Genomic DNA, 20,005 nt, shown 5'->3' with positions numbered 1-20,005 from the left:
GGAAGAGCTCAGGCTCAGAAAATATTGAGTTCACAGTACATGGGCTCTGATGTGACCGGGGTCTCCTCAGCTCTGGATGCTTCTGGAAATGTTTGGGGAAGTAAAAGGTTCTGCTGCCTTCCTGACAGCACAGCTTGGCAGATGTTTCAAATCAAACTGGGCTTGTTTTCCCTACCCTGGGCATGGAAGAAGAAATGACATCTCAGTCACTCTCTCCTTGCCAACAAGAACAAAAAAAAATATCTGACTGTTTGTCGATAAGAAAACTCCTCAAAGCTAAATTATACCAACTTGCTGCCTGAGGCTGCAGTCCAATTCTCTATTTCTCCTGGATGTTGAGCTGTCATCATCAGAGCTCCCTTTGAGCTTGTTCATGGTAAGAAGAGTCCTTTGGATGCAGTGTTAACCTCTGCCTTTGGTTCTGCCTTCTTATGAGTGCAGTGACACAGCGCTGGGCCAGGAAGCTGAAATCATTCTCAGTGCATGAAACACCCATAATTTTTGACCTGAGTCCTCGTGACTTTTGAGAATAAGCAGGAGCTGAAACATTTGGAGTTTCTGATGGCTCTGGGTTCACCCCAGTAGGCAGCAGAGCCCCACTCACTCCCCCTCAGCGAGGCTGAAGTGAGAACGTTGGTGGGTTGTTTATTAAGAGAAGTCTTGAGTCCAACATGAAATTCTGCTTCACTTTTTTACTCAAGAAAGCACAGTAAATACAGAGCCAGCTTATTGGGAATGTAACTGCTTTGCTGCACAGAAACAGCCATATTTTGTGAAAACATATTAAAAGCATAAAACTCGACTTTTTGTGATAGTCAGAAGTGTAGTGTGATATCAAAAAGAAAATGGATTTTTACAGAGCCCTAATTTTCCAAGGCACTTCTGCAGCCATCACACATTTTCTGTCATTAAACAATTCCAGTCCTGGCACTCTGTAAGCCTGAAAAAAATCACTATTTGATTTAAAATTTATGCTTTTTATCACTACATAACCCAAAATGACTGAACTCCATTTAAAAGTTCAACCAAAATCCTCTTCAGTCTTGAAGCAACTTATTTTGTGAAAATTGGACTTTAGCGAAATAGTTTTATTATTGATTTGTACCCTATGCCCACACAGCAAACACAGGCTCCTTCTGGCAGCCACTTCAGTATCTTCACTTCATAAAGTGAATTCTCCTCTCTGCATCCTCACCTCTCTTTGGGGTCTTTTATCAGCTGGAGTAGGGCATGGCTTTGCAAGCTCTTTAATTTGTGAAAAATACAGGAATATCCTTGAGCTTCTATTTACTTCCCTGTCAAATATGGCCAAATTTAATTTCTAAATTCTAAGTATTAAATTCAATATTCTAAAGTTTTTTTAGGTGTCTGAGGTATGACGCAATTTTATATGCTTTATATGCTTTATATTTTTAGGAAACCTGATTGAAAAAAATACATTCTTCAGGAATTGTGTTGTGGCCTTGTGCTGTTGTTAATTTAAAAAACATAAAGTGTCAAATTAGGTTTTTTTCTCTAAAAGTTGCATCTGTACTCTGGGTATACATTGCCAGTTGTCACCTTACCCAGCTCCCACAGTGTGTGGCTGTGCTGAAATCACATCAGCAGCTTTCTCAACAACTCCTTGAATTTATCAGGAATATCTATTGCCCACCTAGATTTCTGTGATTTCAAATATATTCATGAGGCTGTTGACACCTAAGGCAATTTTATTACATGAATGAAATTTAGTTTAAAAATCCAGTTTTAACAGTTTTAAATCTGTTAAAATGTACAGTTGTGTGTATTTTCAGCCTTGAAAGTAGAGGGACCTACAGAAAAGGAATTTCAGATTTGACCTGCAGGTCAAGTTGATGTTGCATTTAGGAATCTTAAGTGTTTTTGTACTGTCCAAACTGACAACTTCACCAAAAGTCAGTTTTTGTTGCCAGCTTTAAAAATGAAATATTTCCTAGCCCAAATTTTATTCTTAACTTGATCTAGGCTCCAAAAGCAAATATTTACAGCTGGATACTGATTCACATCTTAAAGTTATGTCTGTATCTTGTGAAAATGTGCCTATTTTAGGTGTGAGTTTGGGCTGTGTGAGGAGAAAGGTGGAGGGATTGCATCCCTGGGCTAATGAAACCTCTGTTTGGAGAGAGCAGGGGAGTGTGAGGCACGACGATTGTGCTGTGCAGAGACGTGTCTGTGCATCTCTGAGTGCCTGGAGAGCATTGAGGAAAGGACAAGTAACTGCTGAAGGTGAGAGAAGGAAAAGAAAGAGGAGTGGGAAGGTTTTATACACTCCAGTCCATAAAGCTCCAGCAGCAGCAGCGCCTGGTCCCTCAAACAAGAGAAAAAAGTCAAATATTTCCTTGGAGGGAGGCAAATAAAATCAAGTTTTAACTCTTGATAGCCTTGGGAAGTGTAAATGAGCATTAGCAAAGGGCTGGGAGCAGAAGGAAGCAGAGCTGGTGTTCACTGGCACAGCAGGGTGGTGGGTGGCTGTGTGGGAGGGCACACACACACACCAGCCCTTTCAAATATCTATTAAAAACACAGCAGTATTTTTATAAGCAGTAATTTTTTTTATTATTATAAAAATTTGTCAGTTCAGTTTCCACGAGTCCTGCCAACCTGCCTCTTACAGTCAAGAAACAAGACAAGAAAACTCCCTAAAATCTGGAGAAGTTTGATTTTCACTCTGTGATCAGATGGGTTGTTTCCTTTTTGTCTCCATTCAAACTGCCCCAAGGCTGCCCTGAGGCATCAGAAATAGGTGCAGTTTGCCCCTGGTTTGAGCTTGTAGACACAAAACCTCTTGGTCCACAAATGTTAGTAAATAGAGATGAAGCTATTTCTTTCCAAATAAAGCTCCTCTCCTACATCTTTGACATTGCAACTGTTGAAGCCATTCAAATCCTTGAATTGGTTTGTTAATTTGATGAGGCTTCTGCCTGAGTTGCTGGGGACAAACCCAGTGAAGACTTTGAATGTCACATTCTGAGGTTTCATTTTTCATTTATTTTCTTCTTCAGTAAGTATTACAGTGTGGTTAATTTGTTCTCTGGGACGGATGAAATAGAACTAATATGAAATTCAAATGAATTCTTCTGCTGGCAGCCTGTTTGTTAGCAGCAATAATGAAACATAATGGCCAACGGACAGAGAAATACATTAAGTATTTTCCTTAATAATTCAGGGCTTTGAGATGTTTAACAGTCAATAAAAATATGCAGAAAAATCAATAACCTGGAATTTGACTGTGTACTTTTTGATTTTATATATATTTGTATATATATATATATATATTCTTATTTTAAGATCATGTTATTTTTACAAATGCTTTAATCATTGAAAGGAGTCCATCTCAGGTGTACAAATTAATACCTAAAAAAAAACAAACCCAAACGATGCAAACCACCTTTTATTTCTAATCTGCTTCATGAAACTGGAAGCCAGAATTGTGAAGAAAAAACAATTATTTGTTGGCACTTGTTGGGGTGCCAAGGACACGTATAGAACACCAGACCAGCAATAGGTTTCTCTTTCACGGGAGGCTGAACAGCATTTTACAAGGTTATTTGCTTCCACCTACCGCTCATCCTTGATATTACAGAAGAACCCGAGTGGTGAAATTAAATGTAGAATTTCAGAAACTGTGGAATATAAAGTATATACAGATTTCTACTGCATCCTAAAGCCAAATTCTCCTGAAGGGCCATGCTGCTACCAATAATTACTTTTGCTTTCTAGAGCTTTTATTTCACTCTGTTCTGTAATATTTTTATAGTGCTGCTGTTGATGGAGGTGGTAGATTTGTTCCTCAAGGGCCCAGTGTGTTAAACTTGAAAAATCCCAGCCCTTAAACTTGTGCTTGTCCTGCACTGCTCCCCATGTTCTGCAGAAAACCTTGCTTGGTTTCCCTGTTGCTGCCACCCAAAAAGACAATTTATATAAAACACAGAGCTCTTCATGTCTTTTTAATAATATTATTAGTAATTATATCGCTAATTACTATATACTAGTAATTGTGTTGGTAATTATGTTACTGCTGTTATGCAGTGACACCTAGAGAAAAAAGGAATTATGTTGGTTTTAAAACTGAAATGGATAAGATTTAATTCTCTCTTTCCCATGAAACACCCTGTGAAGAATTCTATCATTATATAGTTTGCTTAAAATAATTCTTCAGAAGAAAAGTATTTTCTGGGCTTTTACTTCTTTTTTTTTGTGATGTAACAACATTAATGAAGGTTCCTGATACATTGTTCAGATCTCTGGGATTTTACAGTTGCTTTACAGCAAAGGAGCTTCTCCATCTCAATTCACAGAGCTGGGAAATTTGCAATACACATATGAAGTGACAGCACTTTGTCATTTTGCACTTAGAGAAAGTGGCACAGATGTCTCCCAGAGAAGAACATTCTCATTTCTTCCCTTCTTGCTCTGAGATTGACAGATGATTCATTTTGATGGTTTTTAAATCTTAGAGTCTGTGTACATTTTCTTTTTCTTTAAAAGAGGTATATGTAGGATGTAGACATATACTCTAATATTTATATTTAAACATAGATTTGATTAAGTCAGTGGCTTCACTGGTTTAAAGAATCACAACACTAATTGCTTAGGAAAATTAATTGGTTTTTATCTTGCCCTTGTGCAGAAGTTTGAATCCAGGTGTGTAGTCTTGAGGACAACTGCTGGTTACTTCTTCAGCTGGATCTGACTGTACACAATTTCAAAAATAACACATCCTCGCAGTGAGATTGACCCCATGCAGAAGTGGTTTTCATTGCTAAAAATGCAGTGGTTAATTTGTAAATATTCACTTTCCATATCTTTGGACAGATAACCAAACACTGAGGGGTGAAATGCTTGTCTGGTGTTCAGGGATGACACAGGGAATAGAAAAGCTGTAATTTGCGGTTCAGCCTGACCCTTTTCCCTGGGCTGGTGTCAGTTGGAGGCCGGGCCCAGCTCCAGGTGAGGCTCATTATCTCATTAATTCCTGGAGCAGGAGAGGCTCAGCTGGGCTGGTCCCACAAGGGCTGTGTCCACTTGTGTCCTTTCTTTGTTGCTCCACACCCCAGGGCAGTGCAGATGTGCTGGGAGAGAGATGAGTTCTGTTTCAGCCAGGTAAAACTGCATTTTTCATTGAGTAATGAATGCTCATGAACTCAGGCTTCTTAGAAATTGCTTTTAATGGGAAAGGACAGTGGGGAATAGCAAACTGAACTGTTCCATGGGCAGCAGGAGGGATCAGAGTGCTGTTGGGTCTTTGGGCATATTCATCATGCTGAGAGCCTGTAATAGCTGTGGCTGCAGCCTGAGAGGAGCTACTTTATTCTGCTTTCAGTTAATTCAGGTCAGTGTGTGAGACAGAGCCACTCTTGTCCTTGGTAATGTGGGAAGAGATGATTCATTTTTGATTAACCAATAAATATGTTAAAGAACATTACATTCTTTCCAAAAGGTGACTTGGGGCACGGATAGGACATGAACATCACTGGTGCTAATGAAGTTTGAATTCATTCCCCTGAGGGAGATGGCTTTGGAAGAGCTGAGCTTTTTTTTTCCTCTCTCCCCAAAAAGAAGTAAATGTAAATATCCCAACAGGACAGCTCAGGAAGTGAGCCTGTAGGCAGAGAGTATTTCCTTCTCCTCCACATGGGAGACGTGGGGAGACACTGTCTGCCTGCCAGGAAATCCAAAGAAATCTTTTGAGTGTTATATCCCACAAAGTGCAATCTGGCTCCCCATGAAAAGTGATGGGATGTAAAGAGTATTAGATATATTAGATTGGCTGGAATAACAAATGGTTTTTTGCTGTTTAAGAAGTGAAACAACTCCATATGCCTCTTGAAACCATCTTTAATATAATTTGCTGTGAATTAAAGGGGTTTTTTTTTATTTTTTTTTTTTTCTTTCCCAGGAAAACTTGCTTCATCTCACTTGGTTGAACGATTTAATTTTTAAAAATATTTTGTAGTTTTGTAGGTAAGAAGTCTTTGGCTTTGAAGTAAAACCAGTCCTTCATTTAAGATGAATAGACATGCTGTTGAAGAAACATAAATTCTTAAATTTATTTTCATTTTTAATAGGAGCTGCTATTTGCTATCAGCATTGGAATTTATGTACAAGTAACTAACCAATAATGTGAGATCTGATTGGAGTAGTTAAAATTTTGGTGAGAGGTTGAGAAAAAAAAATTTTTTCACAAAAAAATTGTCCCTCAGCCATGTGTTACTCTTTTCCCAATAGAAATCTCTAAACTGCAATAGTTAAGCAAAAATTTGTTTCCAAGAATATCCTCACTAGAAAAGTAAAGTTGAAAAGAAAATTAGTAGGTCACTTTTCTACAATTTAGTGACTTGAATTGTATTTGGCTTATTCAGTTTCCAGCAGTAACTTGCTGTAAAAAGGGTGAATGTGAGTCAATAAATGCCTTTCAGAGTAGAATTTTTGTCATAGCCATTCTCCCTGTGTGTCTTCAGCACAAAAATCCACAGGTTCGATGAGTCAAAACACTTTAGGAGTAAAAGGACTGTGTGTTGGGTGTCAGTAGGTTTGAGATCATTTGTCCAAAATATCCACACATGTACAAGGCTGTGCACACACACACTTACATGTTTATCATAAATAGAGTTTATCGTGTTTATGATATTATCTGTTCTTGAACATTGCAATTCAGAGATTCAGACACAAATATTTATCATCCCAGTTAGCACTTGATAACAGACAGAAGGTTGAGTAGTTTTTCCTCTTTAGCTTACCTTTATATTTCTTGCAGCTTCCATCACTTGTTTATTGCTCCCTTTTTTTTTTTTTTTTAATAAATATATTTTCCTCAAGGTGGAAGTAAAAAAGAAAATGTATATTAAAAAAATCTATATTTATATCTATAAAAATATATTTTTAAAAATATTTTTTCCTGAGAACTGGCTACACCAGGTTGAAATAAGTAGGGTTTGTTGGAGTTTTTTTTGTGTTCTTTCAGTCCTGTCTTTAAATTTAGGCCTGTAGTAAAGTTTAATAAACTTCACCTAAAGGCACAATACTAAACATTGTATATTAAATAACTCTGTGTACAAAAATAACAGTTCTTCATGCTGAGTTACTCCCCCAGGGCTGGTCAATGTGACATGAGCTTCTCTTGTTTGTATTTCAGGACACTAAAGCAGAGTGCAGTTCTGGTGTAGAAACTGAGGACAGAAAAGTAAGTGGCCTGTTTTAATGTGGTTTTTCAGGCAACTCTTGTAGCTGGGATTTTCTCTGGTTTTGTGCATTTTGGGTTTCTTTTTTAATTAAAACATGAAATTATTTTATGGTTCTTTATATGCATATGTGCTCATGTTGTATTTTAACTTCAATGGGACAAAACTCTATTGAATATACTAGAAATTAGAACACCTGCTTGTTCAGAAGGGAATTATAATCTTAATCTCTTTATACTACAAAAGTTTACAAGGTAGTTTCACTTCCTATTCTTAATTTACATTATTAAGAGTTATTGTGTGTCTTTCATGATAAAGTTGGCATGTTAAATATTTGTAAGACAGCGAGATGATTGCTTTTTCTTGCTTTCTAAGTAGTACCTTCAAAACCTTTGTTTTTTTCCTTTGTTTCAAAGGGTTGATTAAAACAAATGTTTCCAGTTTTATTATTTGTGGACAAATATAAACCAGATACAAAATAGGTTTTCTGTTGTGCTCTTCACCTCACTCATGGTCAAAGCTAACCAAGAAGCAAAGGCTTCACAAAGAAGCCTTCATCTTAAAAAACAATTAAATTATCAGAAATAAATATAAATCCAGTTTTAAAGAGAGTAACGTGTTTTGTTTGAAAATCTGTTGCTGTTGAAACATGAAAATCTGGATTACTAGACCTGTTCAGGATATTTCTGTGTGGAGTAGTAACTGAGTTTGTGGAAGTGTTGAATACATGAGGTGATTTAAAGTCTCTAATTCACCTGGTTCTCGCTCTGTCCCACTGAGGCTGCAGGTTCTGAGCATCAGCTTCCATGAAACTCTCCAGGTGCTCCCATTTAGGTTCATGTTGCTTTAAACTGTGCTAAAATCCATCCTGGGACCTCACTTCTAAACCCCAAGGTCTGACTTTTTTTTTAGTGTCAGTAGCAACCACTAAAACTGCCCAAGCCACAGGTTGTTTCTGTGATGTGAATTATGGGAAAAGGTGTCAGGAGCCTGACGAGCTTTGGACAACAATTTATTAAAGTGTTGGATTTATTTTCCCTTTGTATTGTAACTTTTATCCAGCAGAGCTGCAGCCTGCTGCCAGTACACTGTGGGGTTTTTTCGTGGTTTATGGTGTCAGGGTTTGTACCTCAGGAGGAATTACAGGAGATGTGTGTCTGATGCCTTCCCTTGTGGCTCAAAGTGACTGCTCTAAGCTGGGTTCAGAGTTTCCTGAAGGGTTTTTTCCACCTGCAGTGGCTCAGGATATGCAGCTCTCACATGCAGAGACTGCAGTTGGCAGGAGGGATTGTCTGGAAAACCCCTCAATCCTTCTTCTTCCTTTTGGTATTTTGTATAAGCCCTTTGAAAGAGCAGCAATGTGATAAACACCTGTCGTTGCATGATCTGCTTCATCTTTTCTCTGTGTTTGGTCCCAAAACTGAAGCTTCCACCAATTTGTTCTTTCTAGTCCAGGGAGAGAGTTACCAGTGATCATCAAACACAGATCCATCAGTCCTGGTTAGTACTAATGCATTGTTTCATGTTTGTTGAAAGCATCAATTAAGAGTGTAATGTAATTCATAAACCTGAAACATTGTAAATAAATATTTTTATTTCATCGAACTTGAAATCAAGACAAACTACTGCAATTAGGTCATGCATCATTAGTATCTAATAATTTGCACTTCCATAATGAAATATACTGCTAATGAACTATATCATTAGTAATTAATGGGAAATTTTCCCGGTTAACCACAAAATACAAACCTGCAAGGTGCCTTTTCTTGTGTTCCTTTTTTTTTTTTTTTTTTTTTGAAGTTTCCTCATCTATAACTCCTGAAGTGGAAATTTATGTAACCATGACTAAAGCATTGCCTGGAGGCAAACTCAAATTCAATAACTGTACTTGTTATTTTGAAATCTATTATTCTGTAAATTCCAAAACAGCAGTTAATTATTATAACCACTTCATCATTGTGATCTGTCTCTCCTTTTGTTGTCTTCAACTGACCTTACCATGCAAGGATTTTATTTATTTTCTGCAAGGCTAAAAGCTCCCAGGTCTGAGAACACCAGGTGACAAAGTCTGCTCTCTCTGGCCTGGATAATTATGAATTACTAAATTACCTTTACCATTCCCAGCAGAAGCCCCATAAATGCATGTACAGCTCATTTCTTACATAGTGAAATGTTTTTTTCACCCATAACTTTCATATTTTGCTCTCCCATCACCGTATTCTGAACATCACAATATTGGATGTTTAATGACTCAGATCACAGAAATGGCTCAGCTTTGCTCCTCAAAGGAACATATGGAGAAAAGTGACCCTTAAATTGTCAAGGGAAGAAACCTGTTAAAAACACACCACGTGTGAGTTTTGTAAAAAGTACATGGATATCTGCTGGCCAGGGGATGTTTGGGAATTTGAGTTGTGATTCAAAAGCCTGTGTGATGTTGCAAGGCTGATGACATATGGTCAGGTTGTTTTTTCTTTTACCCATGTTTTGTGACATAACTCTGTGTGTTGGGCACAAGCAAAATGGTTCTGGTGGAAGGCAGTTAATGAGGATATTTGCCATTTTGCCAAGAGGGAGAGCACATGGATTCCTTTGACATCTTTCCATTTAAAATAGCCAAACCACGGTCTGTCTCTAGGAAGACTTCTAATTCCTTTTTGTTGTTGTTGCCCTTACACAGCTGCATCATCTCCAATTGCCTGAAAAACCTGCCTTGTTTTTTTTTATAAAATCATATTTTATAAATCTTCCTTGTTTTTTATTTAATCTCAGTTCATATCTTTATTTGGTCTGAGCAGTTGTTTTTTTTTTTTTTTTTTTTTTTTTTTTTTTTTTTTTTTTTTTTTTTTTTTGTTTGTTTTTTTGTTTTTTTTTTTTTTGTTTTTTTTTTTTAATATATGTTTAAATGGGACTTGCTTCAGACAGTAATCTTCAAAACTATAAAAAGAAAAAGAAACCGTAAATAAGATTTCTCCCAATCCTGCTCTGTCTTTGAGATCTGAATAGAGCACATACTTTGTTTTACTCTGCAATTGTCATATCACCAAATTAATGAATGGCAATGTTGTGAACCCAAAACTGGTATAAAGTTACATCCCCTGACATCCTTTGTGTGACATTTCCCCCTGGAATGGAAAACTGGAAGTTAACTTACAGTGACCTTTCTCTGCTGGAAAACTTTGTCTCAGCTCATTTTTACTGTGCTGGGAATGTTTTCTTCTGCTGTTTGATTTCAGTTTATTCTGCCCCTGATGGGGCTGTGCTGTGCAGTGTCACTCTCCTGCCTGTTCCTGCAGCAAATTCCCCTTTCAGCAGCAGCTCAACACCACTGCTGGGTGACCTTGTTATACCCTACAATGACACAAAGATTTTGACTTTAGAAGGTTGAAAATGATTTATTTTTTATTTTATTTTTGGGATGTGTTTCTTTTTTTTATACTATTTTACACAGACCAATTTGATTGGTGAAACAAAGACAAACCTCTTCAATGACATTGGTCAGACCAGAGGGATGTCAAGAAGAAGTCCCACCTAGGGAAAGAATATAAACAAATTACTGTTACCAAAACATGTCTCTTGTTTCCAGAAAATTCCCTGGGAAAGGAATTTCAGAAATTAAAACATTTCAGGCACAAACCAGGGCTACATTGGGAGGCTCAAGGTCACCCTTGGGGTGACCTGCTGCATTTTCCCTCCTGGAGAGGGAACTGCCTCATGGAGAGAATATTCTTGAGATGCATCTTGAGTTGAAAATGTCCCACTGTGGAGCTGGGAGCCAGAGGGTTTATGAGAGCTGCAGAGTTTCTGGCAGTGCATCAGGGCAATAAGCTGGGGGTCAGGAAGGTGGGGAAGTTCCCTGGAGTGCCATAATGTTTCCTAACTCCCCATTACCTGCTGTGGGATATGGGGTATGCAGTAATGCCTCTCCTTTTCTCTGCCTGCTGTGGGAAATATTTTATGATTTTTTTTCTCCTTTTTTTTCTTTAGTACCTTCTGTCAGTGGAACTCAAATTACTTCACAAACAAATTAAAAACACCTATGAGGAAAGTACTTACAATTATATGGGTTGAGTTGCATATGGGGAGATATATAGAAGTGTGAAGGGCAGGTGTAGGAAAGGTTATAAACTGTGCCTGAGACAAAATCAGCAGAAAAAACATTACAAGTATATTTTGCTTTGTTATTCAATGGCTTCTTGCTGGTTTTTTTTTTTTTTTTTTTTTTTTTTTTTTTTTTTTTTTTTTTAATTATTATTATTTAGGTTTTTTTGCAGTTTTTTTGAGGTTTTTTTGAGTTTTTTGGTCTAATTTACTCATAGTGATCATATAAAGTTTTTCCTGGAAGTTTAAGATAATTTTTTTTTTTTAGGAGAAAGTATTTATCCAATTTCTCTGATCTTCAAATTACTTTAAGGGGGAATTAGGGAGGGTATCAAATAGTGAGAAGCACCATGGAGGGACCATCATAGATGTGGATGTGTTATTATACTGGTTTCTTTCATGATAGTCCCTTTTTCTGCTGTTTTGGGGCTCTTTGGCAAATAATAGGAATAACTGTAATTTTTATTCCCTTGTGAAGGCATCGTGCAATCTGCATTATTGTGTAATTTATTGAGATGCATTTTTGCTCCCATTAAAATAATTTTTTGTTGTTGTTGTGAGAGAAGATCACAGACTCCTATGGATTGGTAGGGAAGTGTCTCAATTGCATTTGGGTGCAGATTTAGAGGAATCTAAGGAAATTTTGGACATTAATGGCCCTTCTGGTGTGTAACAGAGTGAACAAATGACTCGTGTTCCTCCTGCCTCATTCCCTGTGGCACAGGCAGTGCCAGGTGCTGCTGAACCTCTGCAGGACAGGACCACACAGAGTGGGGAGGGTTGACCACGGAATTCAGGAGCCAGGGGGAGTAACCCAGAGGGGGAATAACGAGCAGTTCCAGGAATAGCATCCTCCTGTCAGGCACAGCTGATGTTTCCCCTGACAGCTCAGCTCATGTAAGTCAGATTTAGGTGACGCTTCTTGAGAGCTGGAAGTTTCCACAACTTCCACAGAAGGGTGAAGTTATCTAAGGGGTGTGTGTGGTGTGTGTGTTGTTTGTTTGTTTATTACCTGAAAAGTTATTTGGGATTCGTGGCAGATTCCTTCACAATTGTTTGAAATCGTGATCTGTTGGACTCCAGGGATCCTAAAACTCAGAAAGTTGAATCAAGCCCATAATCTACATTGTTTAGGCAGTATTTATTATTATTCATACTACTTTCATCAATATTTTTAAATCAAAGGATTCTTTTCTCCTTTGTGTCTTAGTTTGATGTTCTTTTCAAACAAAAGCAATACTTCTGGAAAAAAAAAAAAAAAAAACAGGGAGCTGAAAGTTGCCCTGGAACTTAAGCCACTGCATTAGTCAGCCTAATAAATATTGGCAATTCTAATGTGAGGGATTGCTCAGAAATCCAGTCCATTTTCTGGCATGTGGCTTGACAGAGTGCAAAGTCTTGCTGCAAAGTTTCCTGGTATTTGAATGCTCATAATGTCAGCCCTATTACTGCTCTCTTGTTCTCGCTGTCACTGACATGCAATTATGGGATTTCACAACTGAAGTGGTGACAGTTGCTCCTCTGTGTGTGTGTGTCTGTCTTTCCCCCTAATCCAACTCTATCTAGCAATCTGTAATTTGATAAAGTGGAATTGAAGTGACAGGCGTGACAGAAGTGCCAAAACAATAATTTGACCTCCCACTGAAGTGTCAACGTGTTCTGCTGCATGACTTTTACATATGCTGAATACACAGAAGGGACATGGATAGTGCGTTTCCTGTGCTGCAATAAGGCAGAGTGCTAAAAAAACCTTTTACTGTGGTGTGTCTGTCTGCCAGTTGTTCCACCTTGGGCCAGCACATCTCCTATTTTTGTATTAATGTGTATAAACATGATTGCTGCTGCAAATAAATTATATTTATATTGGGAGGGTTTTTTTTTTTTTTTTTTTTTCAAATCTGCATTTTGAAGATATTTTGATAAATCTTGAAATTGTAATTCTGGGATTGTCTACAGAATTAGTTCTCAGGCTTTATTTTACTTTTTTTTTTTTTTTTTTTTAATAAAATCTCTTCTACCTTGAAATAAATTTCATTAGGTATATGACACATTCCTGCTAATAACTCCTAAAAAGCTCACTGAGCTAGAAAGAACATTCTTTTATATGCATGAATAAAATATTTTATTAGCACTGAAGTAAATGTATACACAAGTTACTTTGGCATATATTCATATGTGCTGTACTTGCATTGCATACAAGTAATTATGTTTCACTTAGGGACAAGGGAGAGGGCAGGAGACAGAAACTGTTTGCTTTAACACTTGGCTAAATGCAAAGTTAAAATATATATTGAGATTCAGGGGGGAAGAATCAGAGGAGAAAAGGAAAACTGAAATCTGATTTCATGCTAATTACTTGTCAAAATTAACTGACAATTAATTAATGGGAGACTCAAGCCTGGCTGAAATTTTGTTTAGGTGTGCCAGAGAGTTTCATGGGCATTGATGCTTTAGAGAAAAAAAAGTTTCCAGTTGACTTTTCCTTCTCTTGTCTTTTTTCGCCCTTTTTAAAATAAAGATGTGGGAGATTTAATAAAGGAGGACTGAGTTGACAACATGTATCTATGATCTACATTATTTGCAGGTATTTTTGTGGTCACAGAGGGTTTTTTTGGAGCTGGTTTAAAGAACACTGAAGGAAGAGGGAGGCCTTACAGTGGTGTGAGCAAAATTATCTCTGTACAGACAAGAGTCCCAGGTTGGGGCCTTTTATTTTATTTAACTTACTGCCAACCTGTGCTTAGGCACAGAAATGTTTTGTTCCTACATTTTAATTTTTCTCTCAGTAAGGAAAATAGCCACTGACAGGCCTGTTTTCCTGAACTAACCCTAAAGAGTCCGATTGGTGAAGTTGAAATCTGGAGATTCTGTATTTCTCCAGAAAAAAAGAAATGGAAATGTGAGTTGTTTTATGATTTATTCTGAGTCCTTGTAGTAGAGCTGCTGTTGAGACAAGCACACCAAAGTGCTGCTATAGAAGAGGTTGCATTGTTTTATTTAACACCAGACAAATGCTCTGATCTCAGGCTGCTTCTGTGTGGTGTAAAAGTCATGTAATCCTGTGTACTCCTCACTGAAATTATTGTATAGGAAACTTGGAAATGGCACCTGAGATTTGTGAGAAGAACTCCATGCAGGCCATTTCTGTAAATCATAAAATGGAGAGAGATAAATAACGTTCTTTCTGTATCAAATACTGTATCTCTATGGAAAGTTTAAATTTTGATATTGAAAATTTGAGTCCTTTTAGGAATTGAACCACTGCTTATATTTTTGCATTTGTTCTCCTTATAACCAGAGTAAAAAATATTCTTATGGAAACATTTAGGAATATTAGGTATTAAAATTTCTCATTTGTTTCTTCTACTCCATGTCTTCAGCATAACTATGGATGGGAGCAGAGGTGGTGCATGACCCTCTGCTCATGTGGGCTCAATTCTGTGCCTGCAGCAATATCTGGGTCTGTTGGCCAGACCTGGGATCCTCCACAGGAATGTTTGGCTCCAGAGCTGGAGCTCTGTGATTGCTCCTCTCTGTTTGTACCCAGGTACTGCCCAGGAGTTGGCTCCTGGTGGGAATTCCTGTTGGGCATTGAGGCTCTCTGGAAACAGGGGTTCAAACAGAAGTGTTGCTCATGTTGAGCAGCATTGTCACAGTGCAGGAGGAGGGACAGGATGTCACCCAAAGGTTTTGACACCTGTGATGAGCTGGCTGAGGCAGCAGCTGATACCCCCATCACCTGCCACTGGGATGGAAGGTAAAAGCAAGAAAATTCATGAGTTGAGATAATTTAATAAGTGAAGAGACAAAAATCCCTTACCAAAGCCAAACCCCAGGAGATGCAGAGGAAGTCTCCAGCTGCTGCAAGTGTTTCCAGGAAGGAATCCCAGCAGCAGGACAGGATCCCTGTGGTCAGTGATGAGCCAGCAGCCTTTTGCTCATACTCACTATGAGTTCATCTGCAGAGTTTATTTATTTTTACTCAAAAATAGTCCATAACTGTTTGAGCTGCCTCCCTTCCCTGTGCATACCCCAGCACTTCCTTGGGCAGCAGAGAACAATTTACACACTGCTGGTGGCTGGGGAAAGCCTGAGGCTACGTTTGTATGTGAGTGTAACTATCTTCTCTTTCTCAGCACAAATTGATCAGATGGATTTCCAGGAGCACAGGCATGGCAAGATCATCAGTGGCAGATTGTTTGCAGCAGTTTTGAAGGGGACAGACTGAATCAGATGATTGTTTTGTTTGCCAAATTAATATCTGGGCTGGAGTCCAGGCTGATTAACAGCGTGGCTGTGATTGGATCAGGAAAGGGGAATCAGGCATTTGGAAGGGGTTTTATACCTGCTGGCTTTGATACTTTCCCAGTAGTTTGAACACGTGCAAGAATATGCTTCTGTCCAGTAATCCAATTCATTTCTCATTGATTCCAGTTTGTCTTTTTATGTTGTGTTGGATCTCTTGTGTCATCGTTTGAAAGCAAAAAGAGTGAGAGGTTCCAAGCCAGAAATACAATTTAATAAGAAGAAAGGTAAAAAGGTAAAAATAAAATAAAATAAATGCAATAACACAAAGGAGCACTGACAGAGTCAGAACACACCCTGAGCAGGGTGGTGGGAGCAGTCCAGGTGAGGGGCTCTTCCTGAAGCAGTGATCCCACAGAAAGGTCTGGGAGCTCTGCTCCTCTGGGAATCCAGTGGCTCAGGGCTGCTTGTCCTGTCCCAAATCCCAGATTCTCTCCAGGTGGGAATGCTTGGCTCCTCCCCCTGGGCATTGGGAGCATCTCCCAATGGGATGAGGAGTCGTGCAGTGGCTCCTTGATGGCCCATTAAACAGAGAGAGCTCCTGGAGGGAGTTCCCTGCGAGTCCTGGGCAAGGCATTGATGGGCCATGAGCAGAAGAGCCCAAAGGAGGGGCCTGGGAAAACACTGCCCCACCTGGTTCCAACAGCTCATGGGGATGGTGAGGGAATAAATACTTTGTGTACATCCTACACTGCAACCCAGGACATCTTGCCAGGTGAATCTTTTCTCTGTAGCAGTACATGGCTTTTTATGGCTGCCTGGTGTTGGTTGGGCAGTTTGATCAAAACTTTTTGATCAAAACTTCCTCATTCCATTATTTCAGAACTGATTTCTTCAGCAATGATGCAGGGTGTCTTTTTCTCTAACGAAGCCTGTTCTTTCAAAACCACTTCCATTTAAATGATATATATCCATCTTTAGAAACCTGAATATGTATGCATGTTCCTGCAGTCTTTGAAATATCGTTGGGGATTCATATGTGAGGAGTAAAATAAGGGTTAATGGATTTTTTTTTTCCCAATTTTTTCTTACAGAAGTATGTTTTATTGTCTTTCAGTTTGATGGATGAGCCAGAGACCATGGTTTATATATAAACCATGTGCTTTCCAGATTAGATTGATGTAATCATAGCAGTTTTGCACAGTTCAGCTAAAAATTTGTTCTTCTCGCTCAAGGTCAGGAAAATCCAGGGATTCTGCCATTTATCTCATCTCTTCAGACCTAAACCAGGACACCCAGGGCAATGCTATAAGGACTGGTGTACAGGCATGTCCCACTATGTCATACTTGCTGTCTCACAATTGTTTTTTAAAAGATCAGGGATTATTTCTGAAAAAGAAAGGGCATAAATGTTGAAAAAAGAATGCTGATATTTAAAGTCTAAAATAAGGCTTCTTTTATCCTTCCTTTTCTCCTTCCCTATCAAGAGGTTAATGCACAAAAGGAAGTTAATTTAGCTTTTTTCCTAGATAATGGCAATATGCCTACCATGCAAGGAGCAAACAATTTGACTTTAAAACAATGCCATTTAAAAAAAAAATCTGATCTCTGTTAAGTCTTTCACTTTCAAGACTTGATAAATGTTGAAGTCTAATGAACAGAGCAGGTTTGTTATATGTGTGAATTGTCTGCAATCCAGCAGGGAACATCTGTTTCAGCAAATGTGGTTGATGTGTTTTTTTAAATCTTTGCTTTGCTGTGGCCTTTTGCTGAGCAGGCAATTGGTTAATGAGTAAATCAAGACAAAATTTGCAGGGAGGGGTAAAAACTTACTGAGGTTCTGTCACAACAACTGGATGGAAAACATTATTTGTGCCTTAGATGATCAGTTAGGACACTCTTATTGGTACCACCTGTAACTTTTTGCCTTTGCAGACCAAGTTTATTGCTGTTTTATTGTGTTGTTGGCTTGTATTTCCCTTGTCTTCATCTGCCTGTATTTCTTGTAAACAGATTGCAGTATTTCTTTGATTCTCAGCAAACAAAGAAACTTAGGTTTTGCTTTTTACCTCTGAGGTGACACCCAGTCAAGAACACACTGGTTGGCTCTCGTGGCCTTACAAGTCAGTATCTCCACCATTCTTTTCCAATCAGTAAAACACATTTCCACATTAAAAGGGTTGGATTTATATCTGCTTTGATGCCTTTTCACTGCTGTTGAAGATACAAAATGCTTACTCAGTTTATTTCTAATTGACATTGGGATAAAATTTCTCATGAAAGCATTTGAGTAGTTTTGAAAAGTTGGAACACCTGAAGAACTTTGCCCTTTTGTATTGGTTCTATTCTATAAAATGCTTTTGAAGAACTCTGATGCACTGTTTATTAAAATGCAATTAATTTTGAATCTTTACTACACAGTCTAAATAAAAAAAAAATGCAAAAGGTAAATTGAAAACCTTTAGAATCTGTATTGCATCCAATCTATGAGAGCATTAAATTTCAATAGGATGCAGAAAAGTAACCCTCCACCTCTCCAGTACAGCTTCATCTGTATCAAAACCTCCTTAAAATTGTCAGATTAAGAACATTATTAATTAAGAACATGTATTAATTGCTTCAGTCCTGTGAAGTATGAAGTTCTCCATAATTTAGTGACCAAGTTTTGTGTATTAAACTACTCTTCTGCCACCCATTCCACAGTGTTGGTTTTTAATGTCTGATGTTTAGTCTACAGGATCAACATGGTAATTTCCCAATGCACTTTATAATACACATTATTTAATATAATCAATATACATTATTTAATACAATATACACTATTTAATATAATCACAGATAATGTGATGTAGAAATTAATTTTTTCTGCAGCTCATTCTAGGGAGACATTTAAATGTGCAAACCTGTTTTCCTGTTTCCATGTACTTACAGAGCCCTAGTTAATTTGACACTTTAATTATATAACATAATAGCCATGTTGTTTTAAATGTTGTTCCAGCTAGTGGACTTTACTGAATCTGCCTTGATGCTGTATTTCCATTCCTTTGGGATGCTTGGAAATAGAGCTTTTTCTGTCAATCCATCAAGTGCAAAAGTTGTCCATGTCCAGCATGGACCTAGTTTTGATCGGAGCACAAATCAGCACATGCTTGTGTTTTCCAGCTGCATTTATTTTCCAAATTCTGTCCCAAAAAGCTGATTGTATCTGAGCTGAGGGCTGGTTTCTTTCAAAGAGGTCTGTGCTGTTACAGCTTTCCTGCGCTGTGCAGAATAACCCCCCACACACCAGGTGCTGGAGTTCTGGCCAGTTTTTGTTTGCAGTGAGAAGAAAATGCTTTCGAGGTACTTGGAAATTCATCCTTAAATCAGCCCAGGTCGCCTTATTTACAGTCACTGGCATTTCCAAATGAATTTAAATGCAATGTTGCTGGTGATTGAAATTCCTTTGAAAAACCTCCAAAAACTTTGTAATTCTGGGCATTCCCTGAGTCCTTGCCACGGCAATTAAGATAATTGGGAGAGCTGGGTAAGGTTGCTGTATTTACATTGCAGCTGTGATTCCAGTGAGGCTCTGTCTCACTGCATGAGGGGAAAAAGCATCCACTCACTTATAGGGAAAGAAAGAAATTACTTGGGCTCACTTACTTGGTCCTTCCAGCCTAACCCTAACTGGAAAAGCTGTAAATATTAGTTGTTACTGTGAGATTTGGAGGTTGTTGGGTCCAAAACTTTTAATCTTTGTTCCTAAAGTCAAGTCCTCAAAGGAAAGTGTCATAATTTTTAGAAGTTGTGCACACTTTTCAAGATTCCTAACCAGTACAAACTCTGTCAGAGTGTCCATATTTATTTTGGAGGCTCTGTAAGCTGAACTCCATTGGGAATTTATTAACTTTATGCCTTTAAAGCAAACAGCAGCGTGCTCAGATCTGATCTGTTGTAATCTGACACAGAAGACTCTGAGAACTGAGACTGGAGCCCAGACCAAGTCATTCTGCATGCTAATGAACTTATCTTTCAAAACATTCCTTGCACTTACTCTTTCACCTCAAACACTGCTGCAAAATTTATTAAGAGCTCTGAAACTTCATACTTAAAGTTGATGTAAATGTCGCAAACTCTTATTTTGCCTCTCACTTTCCTGTGTATTTGAAACCTACCCAAGCTTATTGAGACTTTTCCCAGGGCCACATGTGTCACGTCCTGGGGATTTTTTTATCCCATCTCTCTGAATTTTAGGACCAGATTGATGATCCTAACAGTCCTTAGTTACCACAAACGTCTCTCTGTAACTTTTATTTGAGCTTTGTCTAAAACATCACTAAAGTTGGATTTCTTATCCCTAACGTTGGTTAGCTGTAGGTGCTGTTATAATTATTATAGAAAAGAAAATGCTATTTTTTTATTATTATTATTATTTCTGGCATAGTGAAGCTCAGAGTAGATCATATGTATGTGGTTGA

The 20,005-nt window shown here is 38.1% G+C and overlaps 1 protein-coding gene across 12 annotated transcripts in view; it reads left to right on the top strand.

Moving 5' to 3' along the window:
* RBFOX1 (RNA binding fox-1 homolog 1) overlaps positions 1-20,005 on the top strand; it is a 1,119,155-nt gene that overhangs the window by 601,150 nt on the left and 498,000 nt on the right. For all 12 annotated transcript variants that reach the window (XM_083872230.1, XM_083872241.1, XM_083872231.1 and 9 more), the window contains one exon: positions 7,154-7,201. In XM_083872230.1, coding sequence (XP_083728356.1) covers positions 7,154-7,201 — 48 coding nt within the window. The remainder of the gene's footprint in view (positions 1-7,153; positions 7,202-20,005) is intronic.

The sequence above is a fragment of the Zosterops lateralis genome (genome assembly GCF_965231275.1).
Source record: "Zosterops lateralis genome assembly, chromosome: 15".
NCBI lineage: Eukaryota > Metazoa > Chordata > Aves > Passeriformes > Zosteropidae > Zosterops > Zosterops lateralis.
Note: the sequence above shows the minus strand (reverse complement) of the source record. Positions and strands in the feature narration are given on the sequence as shown.